Source organism: Mustela putorius, unplaced genomic scaffold (assembly GCF_011764305.1).
Source record: "Mustela putorius furo isolate JIRA1106 unplaced genomic scaffold, ASM1176430v1.1 tig00000095_pilon_pilon_pilon, whole genome shotgun sequence".
Classification (NCBI taxonomy): domain Eukaryota; kingdom Metazoa; phylum Chordata; class Mammalia; order Carnivora; family Mustelidae; genus Mustela; species Mustela putorius.
Window position 1 is genome coordinate 32229526 of NW_025421280.1, and position 23366 is coordinate 32252891.

Consider the following 23366-nt stretch of genomic DNA (forward strand, 5'->3'; position numbering starts at 1 on the left):
CTGTCCCTCCTCCACCCCTTGCCCAGCCCACCCAAAGCCAAGGAAGAAGGGGAGGGCTGGGGGCCAGGGCTTCCAGCTGGAGAGGGAGCAGAGCAACAGGCAGACGCTGTCCTCTTCCTAACGGGGCCTCGGGCTACCACCAGGCCTGGCCCAGAGCGCCTCTAGCCTCAGGTCTTTGGCCGCCTTCCCCAGGGCCGGGGCTGTCAGAGCTAATTATCCAATTAGCTGATTAGCTAGGGGACCTGGGGGCTGCCTGGGGAGGCAGGCTCAGCTGGGCTTGCAAAAGCCTGGGCCCTCCAGCCCTGCCCTAGCCCCTTCTCCCGGATTGGCCTCAAGGAGCCAGCGCCTTCCCTCCCGCCCCGTGATGCCCCCGCCCCTGCCTCTTCCCCCTGTGCCCACATCCACCTCGCGGGTGGAGCCTCCTACCTGAGACTGCTGTGGGATGTTCAGAAAGTTGCCGTCCCGGGGTCCGATGCTGACAAACCGGTTGGCAGAGGAGGCGCCTGTCGTTGCGAATGCTGTGGGGAGCAGGGAAGAGAGGGAGAGACCCCGTGAGGCCTTGGGGCCTGCCCGGGCACTGCCCTTCGGGGCTGCTGAGAGAGGGAGAGACTGGATTAGACCACGCTGCCAGGGCTTAGGCTGGCCGTGGGAAGGACAGGCCAGAGGGGGTCCCATCACCCGCTCACTGACCAGGAGCACACACTGTCCCCCACCCCTAGCATTCCACCTCAGCCAGATGTCCTCTCTCCTGGCCCAGGGTGTGGGAGGGGCCCTGGAGGCTTTAGCTTGAGGCCCATAGACCCCGTTTTGTCCCCAAAGCAGGCACCAAGCAGGACTGAGGCTAGCCCTCGTTGAAGCAAGGCACCCGTGCTTTCCCACGGACTCTCTTGGGTCTTGGGAAGAGGGAGCCTGGGAGGGCGGGATGCTGGGGGCTCAGCCGGACCGGCCCCACCCTGCTCAGGGAAGGCGGGCTCAGCCAGGCCTCCTCTCCGACCAGGGCAGCTGGGCCGGTGCTGCATCACAGAACCACGCCGGGCAGTCCCAAGGATGGGGCTGATGGCTCAGGGAACTTGCAGGGGTCCAGTGGAGGGCTGAGATGGCTGGGACAGGGGCAGAGAGAGGACCTGGCTGCCAGCTTGGACCCAGCAGGCGTCCTCCTCCTCTGATGCATGAGCCAGAGCCTGTGGTCCCGCGGTCCCCAGGGCCTGACCCAGGCCGTAGCACAGGAGGAGGTGGCAGAGCCCCAGGGCTTGGGTGCCCATGAGCAGTTCTGGACCCTGAGGGGCAAACGGGCAGCCCAACACCCCTGAGCTCTTCTTGGGTTTTCTGGCTGGAACCCTATGGGAGGGAATGGGTTGTGCACCCCCAGCAGGGTGGATGTCCCCAGAAGGAACAAGAGTGTCACAGGCTGCCAGGGATTCCCCCCCAACACACACCCTCTACCAGATGATACACCCCAGGGACTGCATGCTCACCAGATACTGTCCAGGGCCCCCCCCCACCCCACCCCAGCCACTCTGCCGCCTAGTGCCTCCTCTCCCACCCTGCCCACCTCCAATGACCATGACCATGACTTCGTGTCTTATGGCGGATGCAGATGGGAAGATGGCATGAAGAGGATGGAGAGGGGGAAAGAACTCAAACCATGAGAAAGAAGGCAACAGAGAGCGCGAGACGGAGGAAAGTGAGATGGGCCGCCCCTCCCACTGCGGACCAGGCAGTCCTGGCCTGGGGTCTGCCGGCCCCCAGAGCGCCCGAAGCGCAGCCCACCCTCTGCCCACAGACGGCACACCGCCCACCCTCCACCTCTCCTGTCCTTCACACGTCGGGTCTACCTTGGGCCTCTCAACTCAGATTTTTTTTTTTTTCCCTTTAACAAAATTTGTCATTGGTTAAAAGAGAGAGAGAGAGGAAGAGAAAGAGATGAAGTAAGCCGAGGCCCAGAGCCCTCCCTTGTCCTTGGAACAGTCAACCTGGGAAAGGGAGAGGGATGAGAGGAGGAAAAAAAAAAGGAAAAAAAAAAGAAAAAAAAAGAGGAACAACGAGAAACCAAATGTGAGACTGAGGGGAGGAGGTCAGGGGCTGGCCTGCTGTACGGTTAGAGGCCCAAGGGCCCCGGAATGGAGGTGAGGGGGCAAGGCCAAAAGGGGATGGCAGTGGCGTCACCTTGTGGTCACATTGAATTTTTTTTGGTGTAGCGGGGCACAACGAAACAACAAAAATCAAAAAACAAAAAAAACGAAAAATGAAAAAAAAACAGCAATCAGGCATGAAGATGGCATGGCTGCGCCTCCCCGCCCCCCTCCCACCCTGGCCAGCACCCCTGGCCTGCGTGCCCCACTGTGCTCCCCCTCCCGCCCCCGGGAGGGGCCTGGGCCAGGGGCCCCCCGGCTAGGAGCCGCGGGTGGGCAGGGGGGCTCGTGGGGTGCTGGCTGGTGCAACTGAGGCCCTGGAGGCCATGACTGGGGGCTCAGCTCTGCTCTTGTCCGGGTGGGAGGCTCCATGGCGCTCTGGGTTGGGGGGCTCTGGCGGTGGGCGGGGCAGGGGTTTTTCTTTTTGCCGTGGAGACTGTTTGGATGGGCCAGGGATGCTGGGCGTTGTGGTTTCGGTTTCATCGTCCACTTACAAGGTGATGGAGGAGTCAAGGCGGCGCCGTCTGGGGCAGTGCTGGTGGATTTGGAATCAGGCATAGGAAGGGGCACAGGTCTGGCCACTGGAGGCGGCGGCGGTAGCAAAAATGACCCCGGGACTTTGCCCTGGCCGCTACCGTTGGGCTGCGAACAACATAAATAGAGTGACGCATGAAGGCACATCCCACACAGACACACGCTCCCCTGCGCGGCCACGCCAGCTCGCTCCTGAGAGCGGGCGCTCCCGGTGGAAGATGCAGGACGGGGTCGTCTCCTCCGGGGCACGGGGTGGGTGAGGGTGTGAGGCTTCTATTTGGTCTCTCAGGTGTTTCTCTCTCTCTTTTTTTTTTTTTTTTTTTTGTGGTCCTCTTTTGAAGTTGTGGGAGGGACGAAAGGGGGTGTCCGACGAGTGGTTTGTTATTTCTCAGGGAACATGTTTTAGGTATCAAAACATGCCACCTCGCCACCTAAGCAGCTGCCCCTAGCACGCTCGTGCTCTTGGAAGACCTGCCTCAGCAGGTAAGATGCGCCAGCTCACCCCCCACCGTCCCCCGAAAACAGACGCAGGCCGCCCTCTGCGGGCCCCTGGGGTGGGGCTGGCCGACCCAGCCAAGGACCACAGGCCCTCGGGCCTCTACCCCACATCACAGCCCAGGGAGACGCCGCGTGCTGGGGGTCTTGCCCCGGACTCCCGGCAGCCTGAGGATTGTGGGATGCCGGCCCATTTTCTACAGAACGGCCCAAGAGGAAAATCCATCACTGCCAGCCGCAGTCCCGAGGCTCTTAGAGAGGACTTCCCTGTACGGGGCTCTCAGAAGCCTGGGAACCTGGCCGCCAGCTCCATTGCTTGGCTCTATCCTGTCTTCTGCCTCAAACTTGAATCTCCTCCCTAAGCCTCATGTATGCCTTGTGCACATCAGCCTTTGGGATTCGGGGACGGAGGCCCCACAGGGAGGGGCAGAGGTCCCTGGCCTCCTGCAGGCACAGCTTTCTGGAGCTCTGGGCAGTGCTCTCGATGACCACCTGCAGCCTGGGCTCAGGGTGAGGGGGCTAGAGCTCAGAGTCCTAAATGGTCCCCTCTCCCGAGGGGCAGAGCTCTGCCCCCCCAGCCACCCAGGTGCAAGGCTCAGGGAGGCTCCCGTGCTGCCCCTTCTGTTGGTGGGCGAACCCCACGGAGTCCACCCCTTTGATGTCTCCAGCCGACCCAACTTCTATCCTCACTGGTTCCACTGGACTAGGACCACGAGACTTCCAAAGGGACTCCCCTGTGCTAACAGTGTCCTCTAAGGACACTCAGCGTCTCGGCGCCAGGCTCCGTACCGCATACTTTACCCAGGTGGTGGCCGATGCTCCCCCCACCCCACCCACCGTGAGGCAGCAGTTTTTGCCTGGGTCGGGGGTGACAGGGTGGATTCTGCCTCGGCAGGGGGCACTAACAATGTCTGGAGACATGTTGGGTAGCACCACTTCTGGGGGTGCTGCTGGCATCTGGGGTGGGGCGGAGTCTGGGGATGCTGCTAGACACCCCACAAGGCACGAGATGGCCCCCAGGATAAAGGCCCAACAAGCCAAACATTACTAGTGCCGTGGCTGGGAAACCCTTATTCAAGAGAAACTTGATTCTCCCCATTGCACAACTGGCAAAACTGAGGCTCTGCAGCAGAGTGGTTTATCCAGTCACCCAGCTGTGACTGGTGAGGCCGGAAATTCACAACCATGTCTCTCTCACTCCAGGGATCCTGGGGATTTTTTCCAGTGGGCTCATCCCAGCCCTCATCCTGAAATCCAAAAGCACTCAGGCTACTGCCCTCCCCTCCCACAGATGTGACTGCGTGTAACATCAAATAAGAGCCCCCTGGTTGGACCTTCAAGGCCCCTGTGGTGGAGCCCAGATGGGGTCTTCCACCACTCATGCCTCTACGGTCACCTCCTTCCAAGTACTTCCCATTGCAAACAAATTGGAGTTTCCAGAACATAGCCCAAGCAGTTGGGGGCTGCACCCATGCTCCCTGCAGAACCCTCTATCTACAACACCCCTTCCCATACCCCTTAAGTCCGGCTCAGAAAACACCATCCCCAACCTGGGACCAGCCAGATACCCTAAATCACCATCCGTTTCTCTCTCTGCCTTTTTTTTCTAGGGTGGTCGACCAAAGCCTTTGAAGCAGACTGCCTCCCAGGCTCCCCAGCAAGCCCGGGGACAGCCACCTCTGTGCGGCCCAGGCATGCTGCACTTTCAAACCATCGAGCCCCATGTCTGACCTGTGCCGGCCACACCCTTCTGAGCTCTGGCCACCACCTCCTATCACCTCTAAAGACCAGCGCCTAGGTCTGACATTGTCCCTCCAAATGGTTCCCTTGACTTGCTCTTTCCTGCCCACTCAGAGGTCCCCTGACAAAAGCAGGCAGGGGCTGCTGGTCTCTGCGTCCTGGGCCCTTTGTGCCAGGTGCCCTTTCAGAAGTAGGCAACTGCCTTCCTCCAGCAGGGCAGGAAACGCAAGTCTCGAGAGATCACAGCCTCACTCCTTTACTCTGTGCCATCCTGTGCTTGCCGCCCCCTCCCCCAGGGGCTGGGGCCCACGGCCCTCCAGGTAGCCCTGGCTCCTACAGGGCGCCCTGTGCCTCCTTCTAGTCCTCAAGACCCTGTCTCCCCTCAGGAGGACCTAAATCACTCATCGCTCTTGATGAAGCCAATCCCAGCCCAACACGGCCAGTCATCAAACACCGCTGGTTTACAACATTTAGTTTCTGGAAGCTACTTCCAACCAGGCTACGGTATCTCAGCTCTGATTGCAGTACAAGTTGAGGTTTTAAAAATCTCTCAAGGTCTTGTGATTTTGCGGTGCCTTGAAACCTCACGAGTTAAAAGCTAGAAGGAACCTGGAGATGGGATAGCTCTTCACTTTCAACAGACAGATGAAGACGAGGCCTGGCGGCTCCAGCGCTGATGCCTGAGGCTGACCTACAACCGGTCTTTCTGCCTCCCGGGGTCACACTATCCCATCGGGCCCTGTGACTTCTCCATCGGTTCACTTGGTGGCCTCTTCTCTCTGCCAGAAACACAGCTAACCAGGCATCTTCCTTCTGCCCTTTGTGTCTCCTCTGAGTGGCGTGTCCACTTGGCCTTGGCCTTTACTGATCTGGCTCTTCTCAAGTAGGGCCTCTTGCTGCAGTCCGAGGACGAGCACGGGGTGGTGCCTGGAAACCCTTTTGCAAATCGTAAAAATTTCATATGCGTACTTTTTTCTTTCTGCAAAGATGCTCTGTAACTTCACATTCTCAAAGAGGTTAGGAATTTACTCCTTCAGGCTTTAGATCAATGGTTCTCAAAGTGGGTCACCCGACCAGAAACAACATCGGCTGGGAACTTGGGGAGAAATGCAGATTCTCGGCCCCACCCAGGTCTGGGGAATCAGAATCAGGTGAGGCCCAGGCACCTGTGTGTTAGCGGGCCTTCCAGGTGACTCGTGCATGCTAAGGCTGAGAACCTTTGCTCTGGAGGCAGCCACGGACCCAGAGCAGCCTGGTACTGCCACTGGCGGTCACCAGGTCAGCTGCAGAGCCTGGGGCCTCTGGCTCCCTCCTCCAGAGCCTGCGGCCGAGCCCCAGAGAGCAGGCTCACTGAAGACACGCCCTTCTCCTCTCTGGGCACAACAGGCCAGGAGAGGAAACTCAGAGACTGCTCCCCAGCTGGGCTAAGCTCTTCTGTTCAACCAGATTGCCTGCTCGCCCTCCTGCCGGCAGTGTTTTATCCACGGTCTGCTCGGAGCAAGCATCTGCCTTCTGGACCAGATGAGCCCTTAATCTTGAACGCTCAAGTCAAGGGAGAGGCTCAGGACCCAGCCATCATCAGGAGGCTTAAGGACAGACTGACCCATACTCCCGAGAGTCCTGTGCATTAGCTTTGGCTCTTTGGGCTAAACTGGCCCCTCAGGTCAGTCTCATTTTGGTTCCAAACCCCAGCTGCCTCTGTGGGTGAGAAGGCATGCAAGGTGGGGTTCCTGGACTCTCGGATCCATATGCCAGACCCCAGGGCCCTTGGGCGCTGGGACATGGGCTTGTAGCTCCCGTAGACTCTGCTGTCATCTCTGATGGAACCGTAGTAGCTGTCAGGGGTCATGGCCACGTCCCCCTCCATGCCCCTAAAAGTGGACAGAGCTTGTCCAGAGAGGTAGGCAAGGCTCCGAGTGAGCTAAGGGGCTGCAGAGCCAGCGAGAGAGAAGCTCACAGGGAAAAGGAGACGAGGAAAGTAGAAGGAGGGAGAACAGGAGAGAGGGAAGAGGACCGGCTTCCGTTCTGGACAGCAAGAGCGAGGAGGCTGAGCCGTAACCCTGCCCCAAATCAATGCACCAGCACTCAGCAAATGCCCATTCTGTACAGGCCGCCCTGAGGCAGCACTGGGCTGTGTGGCCAAGGGCCGCCCACAGCTCTCCCTGGGCCACCTCTGGCATGGGGTTCCGAACGCCTCGCCCCACCACGGGCCTTTGAGCGACCTCCCCCCTGACTTCTCCCAACGGGTTTCCAGGCTGGACCAGCTGCGGAAAGAGGGGCTGGACCTTCTCACAGCGCCGTGTGCTGCTGGGACTCTAGAACCTTCCCAGAGGCCTAGAGACCTCCTTGTCCCAACCCGAGTGCTCAGGGACCCAGGGACTAAGAGAGGACCACTGTCCCACTGAAGGGTCACCTCTGACCCACCACTGTCTGGGATAAGCCCTTTGCTGAGTGGCCTGTGTTTCTGCTCATCAGGGCCTGGGCCCTAGGGCTTGCTGACAGAGAAGGGCGGTGGGGCAGCAGAACTCCATGGGCAACCAGCATCTCTCCTAGGCTGAGGAGCAGAAGGGCTTCCCTCCAGAACAAAAGCAGACCTTGGGAACCTCTTGCTGAGAGTTCTGCCAACGGGAGACTCCATGACCGCTTGAGGGGAAGGAGGGAGGGCCTTTGCTCCACCCAGGGCTTCTCACCAGGGAATGGTGATGCCCCCAGGGCACGCTGAACTCTGGAAATATCCTTGATCTTCGGGACTGGGAGTGATGGTGCCGCTGCCATTGAGTGGGTGGGGCCGCGGATGCTGCCCAGTACCCCACAGTGCCCAGGACGGCCCCGCAGAACACAGAATGGACAGCCCAGATGTCAATAGTGCCAAGGCGAGGAACTCTCCTTCTAGCACCTACACACTCCTTGTAGCCCTGAGGTTTTACGAGGGGTGCTATGAGGTCAGGAGCCCAGGCTGGGTTGGATAGATCACGGACACACTCTTGCGGGGGAACAGAGACTGAGGGGAGGGCAAGGAGCCCGAGCAAGAGCGAGGCGGGCCCGGCCACTGCCCTCGTCCCCAACTCTGGACGGTGACAGGCCCTGGCATTACACATGGACCCCTACCCCCAGATCCAGAAGACGGAGGTGTTTGGCACTACCGGCCCTCTGCTGCCCCAGCCCTAGGAGGGCTCCCGGCTTTTGGACCCTCTCCCTGTGAGCCCCGAGACAGACGGACAGATGCAGAGATGAGCTGTGGCAGGGCTCCGGGGGCCTGTGGACTCACCTGTCCGGTGGCCTGGCCCGAGCCGTCCGAGCACACGAACTGCACAAACTCCTTCAGCGAGTCCTGCCCGTGGTGGTGGTGGTAGCGGATGGTCGGGTGCGTGAAGTACGGGCTCGACTGCTGGATGATGGATGTGGAGGGGAAGTGCAGCGCCGACGCCGTGGCCCGGGGGCTCCCTGCGCGCATGTGGGCAGGAAGAAGAGGGCGTCAGGGCTTAGGAGGCAGAGGGGAGCGCAATGGAAGATGGGGTTGGTTGGGAGTTGGGATGCTGGTCAGACAGAGCCCTGAGGTGCCAGAGGAGAAGGGAGAATGGGGTTAAGATCAAGGCCAAGACCAGGCTGAGGAGAGTGAGGCACCGGCCTCCGGTGAGAAAGTTAAGGCAGCACCAGATAATTCGACAATCGACAATGGAGGTAAGCAATGTCTTAACACAGTACTTTCACAAGCTGGACCGGCGGAGCGCCCAGATGGCTCAGTCGGTGAAGCATCAGACTCTTGATTTCGGCTGAGGTCATGACCTCAGGGTGGTGATCTCAGGGTGGTGACCCTGAGCCCCACGCCTGGCGCTTCACTCAGCGAGGAGTCAGCTGGAGATTGTCTCTCTCCCTTGGCCCCTTCCCGCCAAACTAAGTAAATAAATCTTTTTTTTTTTTTTTTTTTTTTTTTACTACTTTTTTAAAATAAAAAGTCAAATTGGCAAACCAGGGCTGGTCAGCCAGCTGCTGGTCTTTGTAATCAAGTCTGATTAGAACCAGGGCTGGAGCTTGGGTGACGTGAACACAGCAAGGCTGGGCAAGTGCAAGGCCAGCCCCATCTTTTGTTTAAAATGCTGATAGCTGTTCCTCGCGTGTTGTTTGCAACGTTTCAATTATTACATTAAATATTATTTATCTTGATGACTAGGGTTTTGGGGCCTCCTGGGAGTGTCGTGGGGAGGGCCTCACTGGCTTCACCCTGGTCCAGGGCCTACGGGTGAGTCTGGGGGAGGGAGAGAAGGGACCAAGGGGTCCCAGGCTCTGGCTGGAGACAGGGCCCCGGCCCCTTTCCTGTGCAGGACGAGCCCCTGAAACACATAACAGCCGCTCCTGCACGCACAGGACGGTGGCTCTGGCCGCTGCTGCCCAGGCCGCGTTCCCGTGCGCTCAGCCCCGCGGTCCTTGCACACGCATCCTCCCCACACACAGCTCGCACCCCGGCGCCGGCCCCAGCTCTTCCCTGGGCCGAGTCCTCCCCCTCCGGTCTGTTTCCAATCAGCTCGCTCTTGCTCTCAGTTTCATTAGGGGCTGAGGAAACTTGGCTTCTCTCTGGAGTTCATAAAAGCTGAGCGGAGCTGGGCCTGCTGCCCTCCTGCTGCCTGCGCGGAGAGGGCCTGGGGTCCCCGCCCCCACCTTGCGGCCACCACGTCCTGCCCCAGCACAGGCTGCCTCTGGGCTCTCAGCCAGGAGGCCCCGAGGAGGAAGCCGGGAGGGTAAACCTCACTCTTCTCTGTGTCCTACAGACGAGCCCACAAGACGGCAGGCAGGCAGAGAAAAAGTCCAGGCCTCTTTCTGCCAGAAAGGTACCAGGGGAGGGAAAAAGCAAATGAGGGAATGGAGAGGCTGAGGACTCAGCTGCTACCACTTCCTGCCGGATGCTGTCCCCTCAGGAACACTGAGATGTCCCCCCTACCCTGCCCCCACCAAGCACCCGCTCCCGAGCAAAGCAAGAGAGCCCACCAAGGCAGTGGGCTTGCTCCTCTCCCTGGAGAACAACCCAGGTGCTACCAGCCCCTGGGCCCAGCCCTTGACTTTTGGCAAAAGGGCAGGGAGGGCCTGAGAAGGGAGCCCGGGCTCCCCTGAGTGCTCTTGTCAGCCTGTGCCCCACGGGGACCAACCCCGGTGCTGGGAAATCGGACCCCAGGCTCAGCCAGGAGCTCGGAGGGAAGGGGGAAAGAGTACAGAAGGAGAAGCCTTGTGCTTTCCCGCCCTCCCCTGGCAAGAGGCAAGGAGAGGCGGCAGGAGTGGATCTGAGGCCTCTGTCACCGAAGGCAGGTCGGGGAGGGCCTTGAAACAGACCCATGCTGCCCAGCACACACACATGCACCCATGCACACACGTGCACATGGGGAGTGAGAAGCAAGCGGGAGGCTGCTTGGGGACAAGGCGAGGAGGGGCTGCCGCAGAGGGAGGGCCCACTCCCGTGCCCACCCTCCGCCGGACCGCCGCCGCCGCCTACTCAGAGAGCTTGGGGCTGTCACTCGGGCTGTCACCCCAGCTCCTTCACCTGGCCAGCTGCCCCTAAGCGCTCCACCGCCTCCCCCACTGCCCCCACCCCCCCGGCCAGGCCCCCCATTTCTCACCTGGTCTGACTCCAGCAAGCACAGGCAGCGGGTGGTGAGTGAAAGCCATGCGCGGGGAGCTGCCCTGAGAGGAGAGGGCACTGCAGAAGTCCAGCTTTCCTGACTTCTTTAGAGAAGCCGGGCCTGGGGGGAGGAATCAGCAACACAGGGCAGGTTTAGCTGGGCCGGGGTGAGAGCAAGGGAAGGCGGGAAGCCAGCAGCCAGCTCCTCTCTCCTCTGCCCCCTCCCTCCTATCCCTCCCCCCACACACCCCCTTCCTGCCTCCTTTGCCCCATTCTGGCTCTGGTTCTTAGGCCCCGTGTGCCGCCTGGCCAGCTACAGGTGCTCTGACCCGAGAGCAAAACGAGACCCTCGGGTGCACAGGGTAGGAGATGAGCAAGGGGGCCCGTCTTGCTCCCTGATGAGCAGATGATGAGCTCGTAGGGCACAGGATGAAAAGGTGGGATGCGGGGGCGGGGGGCGGGGAAGGTGTGCAGGAGCAGCCCCGGGGAGCCAGCTTCAGAGTGAGGGGCAACCCAGAAGAGCGATGGGCTGGGGTCTGCTCTGTGGGGCCCTGGACTGGGGGAGGCTCTGGTAGGAAGAAGTCACAGCCCTTGGGAGGGACTGCAGGGGTGACATGCTATGTCACCCGACGAGAGAGCAGGAGGACCTGGAGGGACCGGAGGACCTGGGTGGCAGAGCAAGACAGCAAAGGAACCCCCTTCCAGGGGATCCAGAGGCTGGGCGGCTGCCTCTGCCTTATTTCAGGGCTTTGTTCTCCTCCTGGTGCCAGAGATGGGTGGCATTCACTGGGACAGGGGCACAGAGTCCCCCCCCCCCCCTCCGGCCTTGCAGCTCTGTCTGAAAGATCCTGATGCTGCCAACTGAGTCATCTCTGCACCCTGAGAGCATGATGTCCCATGGAGGCTCTGACACAGCAGGGGCCCTGGGCCAGGTCCTCCAGGCGAGCTTGTCCCCTGTCCTAGGCTGAGGCTGGAGGGCTCAGATGGAGTGGAGGGGATGCGCGGAGCGTCTTTCAGGCACAGACTCTGTCTGAGTGGGAGTGGGGGTGGGGGCTGCAGTCTTAACCGCGGAGGGAAGAGGTGGGGGAAGGGCGAACTCCCAGCCGCCAGCAGAGGTGTTATCTGGCGGCAGCTGTGTGCCACCTGATAGCTGGCACGGTGAGGGGGTGGGGAGCACCCCCACCAGCTGTGCACAGCTGTCCCCGTGGCCGCACAGCGCTTCCCCAGCTGTTCCCTGTCCTGCAGCTGGGCTGCTTAATTGGCGATTTGTCGCAGCACAGGGAAACAACACCGCGGGGGTGGGGGGCGGAGGAAAAGAGGGAAAGCAAGGGAGCTGGGGGTGCTGCAGGAGGATGCTGGGGGCCGTGCGTGGCAGGACAGCTGGAAAGAGCAGAAATGGCAGGCACCAGAGCAGACGGCTGAGAAAAAAGAGTGGGAGCCAGAGAGGGGACAGCTCCTTGGGCACCAGGTCAGGGCAGAGGGACGGGGAAGCTGAGCCCCAGGAGGCAGCTACAGATGCAGCTCTCAAGGCACTTGAGTCCTCCAGAGACAGTCACTTAACTGAGGCCCTGGCTGCGGAGTCTTCAAGGCCTTTTCAACCCCTTCTCTCTCTCCCAGAGAAGTATCTGGGCTGTGTCGACCCAGCTCCCTGCTTGCCACACAAAGCCCTGTGAGAGGCACCCAAAGACTGCCCGGAGAGCTGTTCCACAAAGGTGAGCTTTGCTCTTGGTCTATTCCCCCGGCCCAAGGTCTCGAGATGAGCTCTCCTCCACTCATCCCAGGGAGCTGAGAGAGGGTCCCTTGGACCACAGCAACGCAGAAGCCCTCCCCGCCCTTCTGCCTTGCTTTTCCTGAACCCCTGCCCGGCCCATTTGCTTGGCCCATCTCTGTAGAAGCACATCTGGAAAACACCAGGCAAAGCGACAGCAAGTCAGGCCTTCCTCTTCCTGCTTCCAGAGCAGAGCTCCCATCCCCAGGCCTGACCAGAGCGTACAAGCCCTGTGTACAAGCCCTGCACACGGGGCTGCGCTCCCCAGCACCGCGACTCGCACCTCAGGGACACACGCAGGTTGCACGAGCAGTGTGCCCGGCCGGAGTAGCCCACGGCCAGCCTCTTCATGCGTGTTATCGGGCATGCAGACACACAAGTGGGAGCATACATGCGCACTCCCCCTCCTTCCCATCTGGGTTCTCTGGGTCTGCTCAGGCCTCCGGTCAAGACTGGAAGTGAAGGTGGGTGGGTTCACGGAGAAAGGGGCAGCCGGAGGGTACTGGGAGGACTGACCCGGCTCCCTTTGCCCTTCCCTAGCTTTCCCGCTTGACTGGACAATGATTTGGTCATCCTTTCCTAGACTCTGCTCCTCTCTGGGATCCCGGGCCTTCAAACGAGCAGTTCTCAACTCAGGGCCTCTCCCCTATGCCAGAGGATATTCAGCGACATATCTGGGGACGTTTTTGGTCATTATACTTTGGGGAGGAGTGGGGAGTTGCTGCTGGCTGGTGGCTGGAGGCCAGGGCTGGTGCTCCACGCCCTCCAGTGCACAGGACGGCCCCGCCTCAGAAAATGATGTGGCCCCACATGTCCATGGTGCCCAGACTGAGAGAAACTGCTTCACACCAGGGGACCACAGAGCTGGGGTGTCCTCTCTAGAGAAACAGCAAGAGAAGGAGACCACGAGAGCTCGGGGCTTGGGGCCTCTGCTTTCCTTCCATCACACCCATGGCTCTGCTGCCCATGTAGGGACAGCCCAGCTCCTCGCCTCCACCCCCTCCTTCGGCCTGGTCTGCCCGCCTCTGGAAGGTCAGGAGGCCAGAAGACAGGTAGCGCCACCACAGCAGGGGAACCGGAGGGAGGCTCGCCGTGGAAGCTGAGCAGGAAGAAGAGGCTCCGGCTGCCCTGCTCTGCGTCGGCCCTGCAACGCCCATACCTGCATCCACATCGTTGGGCCAGCCACTGGACTGGCTGCTGCCGGCTGCTGGGGAGCGGCCTGTACCAGGATAGAAGACATCATCGACAGGGCTCTCCATCTCACTGTCATCGATGGACTTGGGGCGCTTGGTGGTGCTAGGAAAGAGGAGAGGGATCAGGTAGGCCAAGGGAAGACTGAGCTACAGCTACTCAAGCCGAGGCTCCCTGGCACTCACTACGTGCCCACCCCTGAGACTAGACCGGCCCTGGGAGTCCCTCAGGGCCCAGCCCACCTGTTCCTCCTCCTTAATCCCCTTCTCAGTCCATGAAACCCTCATCCACTGAGCTGCTTAGGTCAAAGAGGGGGCAAAAGCCTCCTCCCTTGCTTCCCTGGCCCCGCCTTCTATTTCCCATCAACCCCCAGGGCCACGGCAAGTTGAGAGGCACTTGCCAGGAACAAAAATCCCAAAGGGGTGCTGCAAAACTCAGACATCAAGATACTAGGTTATTTTATATGAAAATAGTACTACCACGAAGCTACTATAGTATTACAGCGTAATATTCTAACAAATTAAAGTGAATGCCAAAAACCTCACAATGAACCAGAAGTCCAAGTTTTTTTTTTAAAGCACAGGATCCCTTCCGGTCCTGAACAACTGGCCCTGACAAAGGCTGAATGTGTCCACCCCCCAACACCTCTCAGCTCCACCACCCCCCACGCCTCTCCCACACCCAGCTGAGGCCCCCCTCTACTCCAGCCTCTAACTGGCCGTCTGTCCTGCCCACACATGCTGTTGCAAGGGGCACTTTCTGGAACCCATATCCCCCGCATCTCCTGCTTCAAACCCTTCAGTAGGTTTTAAGTCTAAATATCTTCTAGAGCCTTCTTTGGGGGGGGGGGCGTCCCACCTGGCTGTCCACCCTTGGCTGGGATGGGGCTGCTCTACTTGGAGCCTCCATCCCAGGCCTGTCTGGGCTCAAATGTCACTTCCGCAACAGAGAGGCCTTCTCAGATCCCCACTGGGAGTGCCCTCAGGGCAGACCCATGCCTTGTTTAGGCTTATGTCCCTGGCACCAAATAGCCAGCGACAGCACAGCACGAAGCAGGAAGCTCAGGGGATTGGTAGTGTGGCAGGCCCTGGAGCTCCGGAGCCCACGCCCTCAACAAGGGGTGACCTTCTAAGGCTCCCAGGCCTTGGAGGTGCAGCTGGCTGCAGCACCTGAGATGGCCTGGGGCTGGGGGGGGGCAGGGTGCTGGGCTCACCTGGTGGAAGGAGGGGAGGTGATGGACCGCCGCCCCAGGGTCACCTGGTTTATGTTGTAGTAGCTGGGACTCTCCAGGTCGGCCAGTGAGAAGTTGGGCCCTGATGCTGTCGCAACAGGAGCTGGGAAAAGGCAAGAAGGTGATAAGGTTTGAGGGGTGGAAGCCCCAGCGGAGCCTTGTTTTATCGTCCTAAACAACTCCCCAAAAGCCTCCTCCTGGCTGGGGCGTCTTTGGGCAAGAGCCCTTGGTGGTGATTTTTCTCCTCCGAAGCAGTGGGGACTAGAGACTGGGCTCTCCAGGTGCCTCCGCTCCACCCGGCCCAGGACCAACGGGCAGAGCATCCCAGGAAACCCTGTCTGCCCCTTGGCCAAGACCCCACCAGCGGGGGGGGCCACACATGGGGTCCGTGTCCCACCTCCTTACACCCCCAGTCTGTTGAGCTCGGCCCTGGCTGGAAGAAAGAACTCACTTTGTGATACTCTCACCAGCTCTGTCACATTCCAGACCCCGGAAGTCACAAAACAGTCCTGGAAACTTAAGTGCCCTGAAGAGGGGAAAGAACAATTGAGTGAGTCAGGCAAGGTTGGAGGGTGCTGCCTGCCTGTGTCCCTGAAGCTCTCCCCACTGGGATTTGATTCCCTCCCCTCCATTCCAGACCCAGGCTGGCCCTCAGGGGCCCTCATGTCTACACAGAAGGGTGAGTAGGCTTCTGGTGAGCTCCTGCCCTTGGGGCATCAGCTGAAGTTCAGCTAAGGAATGGTTGAGTAAAGGGGAAGAAATGGAGGAGACGGGCTGCCAGTTTGGCCAGGGGGAGGGAAGGCAGGTAGGGGCAGGGCAAGCCACAGAGGCTAGACGTGGGCCCACAGGAGCGGGGTCGGAGGGGCACTGACCGTTGGGCAGTGGTTTGATGTCCGCATCTCCTTGCTGGTTTGAACTATCTGATTGTCCGGATTCTGCAGGAGACACAAAGGGGAAAAGGGGTCAAGATCAAAGTGTCCCCCACACACCATCCAAGCAGCTGCCCCTCCAGCCCTGTAAACACCTTCACAGCACCCTCTCCTCGGAGGGAAGCAGCCTAGGGACAACCTGAAGAGAGAAAGAAGGAAGTCCTATAGATACCAGAGCCAGCTCCTTCTCGGTGGCGGGGTGTCCTGGGCACTGTGGGGAGGTTGGCCGCAGCCCGGGTCTCCACACACCAGATCCCAGTAGCGCCCCAGTGCGACAGCCAGCACGGGCTGCGGACACTGCCCCATGTGCCTGGTGGCAGAGTCGGCCCCAGGAGAGTAGCAGCGGCTAAGGACCAGGGCGAGGACGATACCCATAAGAGAAGCCAGGGATCACCTCTTTGCACAGCTGGGATGAACCCAAGGGTCCCCCCTCCTCCACTCGGCTCCAGCTCCCAGGGGAGCAGCCCCTTCCTTCTCGCACTTCATTAATTACAGCCATTCCTACACCTCACCTTTATGCACACAGGCAGTGCCTGGCAACCCCGAGGGGGGAGGTCTGCCCTGACGCTGTCGCCCGCTCTGTGCCAGCCTGTCTGGGCTGTCTCATGCCCCAGTGCCACAGCTGCTCAGAGGGAGCCCCGAGACAAGGGCCCATTGTGCGGCGGGAGCTCACAGAGGGCTGGGGCAGGGTGGAGTGTGTGTGTGAATATTTTGCGGAGCTTGGGAAAGCCCCCCCACCCCCGCCCCCCAGGTCCTCAAAGCTTTGTGTGCCAGGGGCACAATAGGGACCTCCAGAATGCCTGCCCAGGCACGACAGCTGGCGAGAGGGTGGCAGAGGGGGGCCAGGGCAGGTTGGGGGGCAGGAGGAAGGCGAGGCATTTGGTAAAGAATCGACCGCTCAAGGGAAAAACATGGGGGGTGGCATCAGAAAACCGCACCCTGGTATCGGCCCAAGGCTCTGCCCAGCTCTCTGACCCGGCCTCCTGGGTCTCACCCACCACCCCACAGTCAGCCTGCCGGCCTGAGAGCCCCGCCACCTTACTGGCCTCACAGCCAAGCTGCTCACACTTGGGGGGTGACCAGCAAGGAAGTTCCTGAAGAACAAGGCCTAGGCCCAAGAGACTGCAGCAAGGTGGCCTGTGGCCGCTCGGCCACTCGGGTGGAAGGGAAGAGGGATGGCTGAGGGGGGCTGGTAAGAAGAACAGCATCCCCCTGGGAGCAAAGGCCCAGGCTTGGCTCAGGCCAAGTTCTTGTCCTCCTGCCTCAGTGTGACCAGCGGGAAAGGACAGGTTGCCTACAACAGGACAGTTCCAGTCCCCACTTGCCCCATTCTTTACCTTGTTCCGTTTTTTTAAGTCCAAAAAAAACCAAAAAACAAAACTCGTCACAAATCGAGAAAACAGAAATCTATAAGGAAAATGTTCATGAGGTCCCCTCAACCCCTCCAATTTGGGGCACATCCTGCTACACCGCCCTTTGTGCTCACGCCTGTGGTGTGTTTAGGGACGGGGAGTCCTACCCCAGGCCGCGTGTCTTTGCTAGTGGCACTCTCCACTCTGGAGAGAACCTACAGGACCTCCTCCCAGGCTCCCAGGAGGGCACCCTCTCTGTGCCACAGTCTTGCGGGTATCAATTTTGTCTTTCTCTCCTCCTGGCCTCTTTCTGGCTCTCTAGGTCTGATTCAACCCCCTCCCCCCCCCCCCCGCCAGTCCAGGAAGACTCAGGTGAGGGGCTGAGGGTGTGCGTGGTCCATTCTAGGACATCCCTAGACTGGGGGTGCCGCGAGCCTGCTTCATCTCCCACGGCTGCCCCGTGTGCCCCTCAAAGCTTCCGAAGGGCCAACCCACCAGCCCGGCGCCTGCCGCTCCCCTGCGGCCCCAGGGGGGCGCCTGCTACTGACCCCACCCATCCTGGGACCGACTCCGTCCCCACTAGCCTTCCAGGTCCGGGTCCGTGGCGTTGGGAGAGCCAGAGGCGTCCACTCAAGGGTGTGGTCCCGGGCCCCCCTGAACGCGGCCAGGTGGAGACAGAAAGCTGCGCGCATGCGCACATCCAGCCCAAGGACAGCAAGGCGAGAGAGAACCCGACAAAGAGATGGAGGTGGGCCAGCGACTACGGCAGAGACAAATGGGGCTCCAGGAGAGCGCGATAGACAGGAAATCCTTCTAAACCAGGACACTGTCCCGAAATGTTATTGCTGTTATTACTATTAGCTAGATGTAAAGGAGCAAGCGGGAGCGAGGATCCAGCGCGGGCGAGGCCCGCTGCCACGCGCCTCCAGGCGCTGCTGGCAGCCATCTTAGCCCTTGGCAGCCATCTTACGGCTGGCGGCCCAGCCAGCGTCCCCACAATGCCACCCCCGCCGGCCCCCGGCATGCTCAGCTCAGCTCCAGGACAAAAGGCAGAAACGCTGGAAATCTGGACCCAGCCAGCCCTGCAGCAGGGGCAGCTCCGGCCAGGGCCCCACCGGCCCGCTCGAGCAGCAGCCCCTGCACCCTGGCGGCCCGCACGCAGCAGGAGGGGAAGGGAGGGTTAAAGCAGGAGCCCTGGGGACACCATGGTCTGCTCAGAGGCAGCTGAAGCCCCTGCAGGCCAGCCCCAGGCCCAGGGGCTCAACTACGAACCCTGCCCAGACAGGACAGTAAGGGACGTAATGGGGCAGACCCTTGTCCACCCGGTGGGCAGACAGGGCAGGGGGGTGGGGGGTGCCGACAGGAGCCCATAGAGCAGCTGCAGGGCCAAAGAGCAGCGGGCCCTGGTGGACAGGCTCCTAGGGAGGGTGAGGAGACCACCCCCCACCCGCCCCCCCACCCCCAGAGCAGGGAGCCAGCAGGCTAGCTTTCTTGGGCTTTTCCAGGAGCCGTGCTTCAGCTCCGGGCCTACTCTAGACAGCCCTCTGGGATCAGAAGCCGCACCACAGGCCAGCACACCAGGGAGCGAGACACCCCAGCATCCTGACTCCTTTCCTTGTTGGGCTCCCCGGGGGAGGGGATAACCCCAGGCCTCAGGACACACAGGAGGAAGGTCCCTTTATGACACCCCTCCCCACGCCCCGCCTCATGGCTGCTCAGCTTTTATCTGGCAGAATGGGGCTTATCAGAGCCACCAGCTGAACAAACATACAAATCCACGGTTAGTGAGAAAAAACCCTCTGCCTGAACTCTTTATCTCCTGTTCACAGGCCCCACGCACTGCCCCCTGCCAACAGCGCAGGAGGAGACCTGACTGCTGCACAGCGGGGGCTCTTCTCTGCGCTGCCCCCCTTCTCCCCTTGCCTCGGACCCAGAGCGGAGCGGCTCTCCCCTGGCAGTCCCAGCCGGGCTGGTTTGCATGAGTGAGCTGCTGCCACGTGGGAGCCTCCCTCCAGTGTCTGCTTTCTCGCCAGGGATAATGGGCCAGCTGGTGGCCTGTGGGCCAGTGGAGGGGCAGGGACAGTATTGGCTAGCACAAGGCAGGCAGACAGGTGCCCAGCTCCATCTTTTATCCTCCCCCCAAACCCTCCCCGGGCCCACGCCCCCGAGGCTGTCACTCTGATTCTCCAGCCTTCCAGGGCCACATCCCCTAGGAGCCTCTCTGGCCTCGCCTCTCCTCTGCCTGGCTGCCAGAGCGGTGGGGCCCCTAAGTACACACCGCCAGTTTGGGGCCACCCTAAGGTCAGCAAAGCAGCCCTAAGCTCCCTGCCTGCACCTCTCATCAGAGGCTACTGCTGCCTTCACGCCCTAGCGACTGGAGATGGGAAGCAGCCGCCAGGGGCACCGCTTTGGCCCTGACCCAACTCAACCTTTCCCTCTATCCTGGCCTGGAGGACCAGAGGGCATCATCTCTGGTTTTAAGCTTCCTCGCATGAGGCCCGTCGAATATAGCCTCCTGAAAACAGTCCAAGCCTGTGTCCTATGCCTGGGCTTGATGCCCTGTGCAGACCGGCATCAGGATCCCTGAGCCCAGGCCAGGTTTGGGGTTGGAGAGAATCTCAGAGCCCACAGCTTATTCTCCACGCTGCCGGTGGTTAAGCCAGCCCACGCCACCCACGGAAGCATGCTCAGCTGACTGCCCTCTGCGTGGGACCTGTGCTACTCATGGGATCCACACCTCAAAGGCAGAGGCCACCTGCCCATAGTGCCTGAGGGCCCTGGCCACTGTGGAGGCTTCTGGAAGGGGGGACTATGCAGGGGGCAGGTAATGGATCTGGACTCTGTCTCAGCATGGCTCCTGGGTCTGGGGCGACTCCCTGTTTATCTGCACACATGTCATCAGTCAACCCCCTTGCAAAGATGGCCTTTGGCCTTCTGCAGTACCCAGACCCAGGCCAAGCTCAGCCAACAGCTGGCATGTGGGCCCCCCTTCCTTAGGTCCCTCCACAGCCCTGGAACAGCCACAAGGCCCCCCTCCCCAGGACTGCCTTTCTCTGAGCACCAGCTCTGCCTTCTCTGCCCTTGAAGGCCCCTTCCTTGCTTTACGGAGCTCTTCACCTTTTCCTCTGGAATCCCATTTCTAGTCTTATTTTTCTCTCGGCTCCACACTCCTCTCTCTGTCCTTCCTTCTCCTTCATGTTCCCTTTCTCCAACTTTCTTTCCTCTCCCAACCTTGCCTGTTTCTCTCTGTGTGTGTGTGTGTGTGTGTGTGTCCCCAGAAGGGCTCTGCCTCTTCGTGGGAGCCCTGGAGGGGAACCTGCAGCAGCCAGCAGGGGCCCAGTGTTGCACACGAACCCCGACTGACAGCACGTTATATATGTGTACGTGTGTTTCCAGTCACAGACAGACGGGCAGATATTTATGGCTCCCGTTAGGTAAAGGAGGAATTCCTGCTTGCTGCCGGGAACGCTCTGCCTCGGCTCCCACCCGAAACAAGCTCCCTCTGTGAAAGGGGCCACATGGAACTTGCTGGCCAGCTGCCTCCACGCACATCACTGACAGAGTGAGCGCTCAGGTGGCCAAGAGGAGGGAAAGACCCAGCTCAACCACACCCACACGGGCACACACTCAGGCAAGCACAAACACGCACGCACGTGCACACGCCACCAGCAATTTCCTGCCATCCCACAGGAGTAGGATGAGAGGAGGCACTGGGAACTGCGGGCCCACTGTGCACAGCATGCTGGGGGCTTAGCACCGGGCCGCAGAGGAGCCCACCTCTAGCTCTGCCGCTCCACTGACCTCTGGGCTGGAGCGGGCAGCCCCCAGAGTTCGCAGTTGGCTTGCCCTTCCCCAGGCTCTCCCAGGGGCTGAGATTCGAGAAGTAAGGCAGCGGTGTGCTCCGCTCCAGGGATGCTGTCCTCTGAAGGACTGATGCAATTCAGGAGCTGATCCTGGCCCTCCCCAGGGTGGCACTCCCCTCCCCCACCTGCCCCCCCCCCCACCTTTCTGTGATTCCGGAGCATCCAGGGCACTGGAAACCCAATCTCAAGGGGAACCAGAGGCCTGGCCCACAGCAATCAGAGCTGGAGAATGTAACTATTGTGCCTCTTGAAACCTAAGTCTGAGAATCTGAGACACCCTGAGGAGGGGAGCGGTGGACAGACGGGGGGCTAGGGAGATGGGTCACAGAGGGGTTCTCCCCATCTCTGCAAACAGGCGACTCAGGGACTGAGGAAGTCCTAGAGAGTGTAGGGCAGCCAGAGGGCGAAGAGAGGAGGGGCTCGGCCTCCACCAGGCCAGGCATAAGGAGCTTCTAGGATCTTTCCTTCCCTCTTTCCTCTCTGCAGACCACCCCCATGAGCCAACCAGCTTGTGCGTGTGCACACAGACCCTGGAGCCATCCCGCGGTAACCTAGAACTCCTAGGTAACCTAGAACACAGGAGCATGACCAGGAAGCACCGCCCTGAACATAGGGGCAAAGGGTGCGGCCAGGGACAAGATGCACACACGTGTCGTGTCACTCCCCTATTACCTTTCATCTCCCCTTTCCTCGCTTCCCTCCACCCACAGATCTGAAGGGGCTTGAGCCTGTGCCTTGAGTCACCTGTGCAGGGGAGGAAGGCTGAGGGCCAGGGAAGAGACTCAGTCACCCTTGCACGATCTAGACCTGTTCTGGCTGTCTGTGGGGCCTGCGCTCAAAAAGGCCCATGGGAGGAGGGTAAGGCAAGGCCAACAGCACGGGTCACAGGGAACACATGGGTGGGACCTTCCACTCTCAGTCCCTGGCCCTGGCAGCACTACCTCTCCCACCTCAACCCACACTGCCTCCACCAGCACCGCCTGTGGTCCTCGGGGAGCCAGGGCCAGATCTGTCTGCCGCAGGGCTCCCTGCCCAGCAGTGCGACCGCAGAAAGGGAGAAGGCAAGTCAGTGGGCTCCTCTGGCGCCCAGGAGACCAGCAGAAGGGGCCCCAAAGGCCAGACCCAGGCACATAACCCTGGTGCCTCCAGGGTGCTCCCGCGGTGTGAGCTGCTCAGCGTTCTCTGCCCTGCACCTGACGGGAGAACCTTCCTCGGCACTACCTCCAGCCCAGGAAGAACGAGAGATGGGGTATGGTCACTGAAGCCCGGGGGGAACCAGGGGCCCAGTTGTTCTTCCCCATGATATGACAGACAGTGGCCAAAATGGCGGAGAGAATGATGGTTGCACTGTGGTGCGGAGGCCAACACCCAGCAGGTGGATGGAGGAAAAAAAGCCCAGTCAGCCTGTTAGGGGCCTCTCCAAGCCCAGGCCAGCAGTTAAGCAGTTAATTCCCAGCAGTGAAGCCCTGGGAGATGTGAATTGACATTCAGGCTCCTCCTGGGTCTGCCCCTTTGCAGGAGACCCAGCACTGACCCCCAGCACCTCTGCCAGTGATCCACAGGCTCTCCGTGAGCAAGCAGACCCGGGACACCTTACATCTGGGGGGTTCCAGAGGTGCCCAGGGAGAGGAAGTCCTGTCAGAGCAGAACTCCCAGCAGACAGGGAGTGGAAGTGAAGTGGCTGCTACTGAAGGAAGCCAAAGGAGGGACCTGCGGAGAGCTGGAGGGAGGCAGGAGCTCCCCACCCCAGGCCTGCCCTTGGCCTACCCAGGAGATATCCTTGGTCTAGACCCCATGTCCACTCCAAGGGCGGGCCTCACCCCAGCACAGAGAGGGTAAAGGGGGCACACCAAGGGCAGTGGGGGATGGAGGTGGACAGCCAGCAGCGGTGGAAAGAGGCTTCCCTTGGTTCACATCCAGACTCCAGAACCTACCAGCCCAGTGACCTTGGTCAAGTTCTGAGCTGTTTCCTCCTCTGTAAAATGCAGATGCCACCTGCCTTCTAAGGCTCTTGGGCGAGGACTAAATGGGAAAACAGGTGTAAGGTGCTTAGCCCGGGGCCGACTCGTCAATGTCACCGTCCTTCGTCCTTCCACGTGGACCAGCATTAGCCGAAACTCCTCCTTCTCCCGCTCAGCTCAAAGGCTGCCTCAGGGAAGGAAGTATGGCTAACCTTCAGCTCCCCCTACCACAGAGGCGCATTATGACACGTTAAGAATGCCTTAGATTACTGGTTTTTGGTGTCTCGGCCTAGAGAATGCGACCAGGAAGCTGATGGGCTCCCTCAGGGCCTGGCCTGGCCCATAACCATCTCCAAAGAGGGGCAGAGAGGTTCCTCTGGACATAAAAGAGCAGGATGCCTTCTACGGGTGTGTCCCTCTCCGAAGTCAATCAGTGGTCTCAGGATGGTCCCCACACTGGAAACGGTCGGGGGAGAGGCAGTGAGAGGGAAGGCCAGGGGATGGGTAGGCCCACAGAGAAGGGGGAGAAAAGCTTTTGCCCCTGGACTCTGAGGGCGCTGGG

General features: G+C 60.5%; 1 protein-coding gene across 6 annotated transcripts in view; it reads right to left on the reverse strand.

Moving 5' to 3' along the window:
• Positions 1-23366, reverse strand: part of NFIX (nuclear factor I X) — a 98128-nt gene that overhangs the window by 8385 nt on the left and 66377 nt on the right. For 3 of the 6 annotated variants that reach the window (XM_045083378.1, XM_004748315.3, XM_045083394.1), the window contains exons 3-10: positions 15572-15634; positions 15151-15225; positions 14682-14802; positions 13437-13573; positions 10508-10630; positions 8170-8345; positions 2627-2774; positions 427-518 (exon numbers count right to left, since the gene is read on the reverse strand). In XM_045083378.1, coding sequence (XP_044939313.1) covers positions 427-518; positions 2627-2774; positions 8170-8345; positions 10508-10630; positions 13437-13573; positions 14682-14802; positions 15151-15225; positions 15572-15634 — 935 coding nt within the window. The remainder of the gene's footprint in view (positions 1-426; positions 519-2626; positions 2775-8169; positions 8346-10507; positions 10631-13436; positions 13574-14681; positions 14803-15150; positions 15226-15571; positions 15635-23366) is intronic. The other 3 variants (XM_013054109.2, XM_013054108.2, XM_013054110.2) reach the window with 3 other exon arrangements.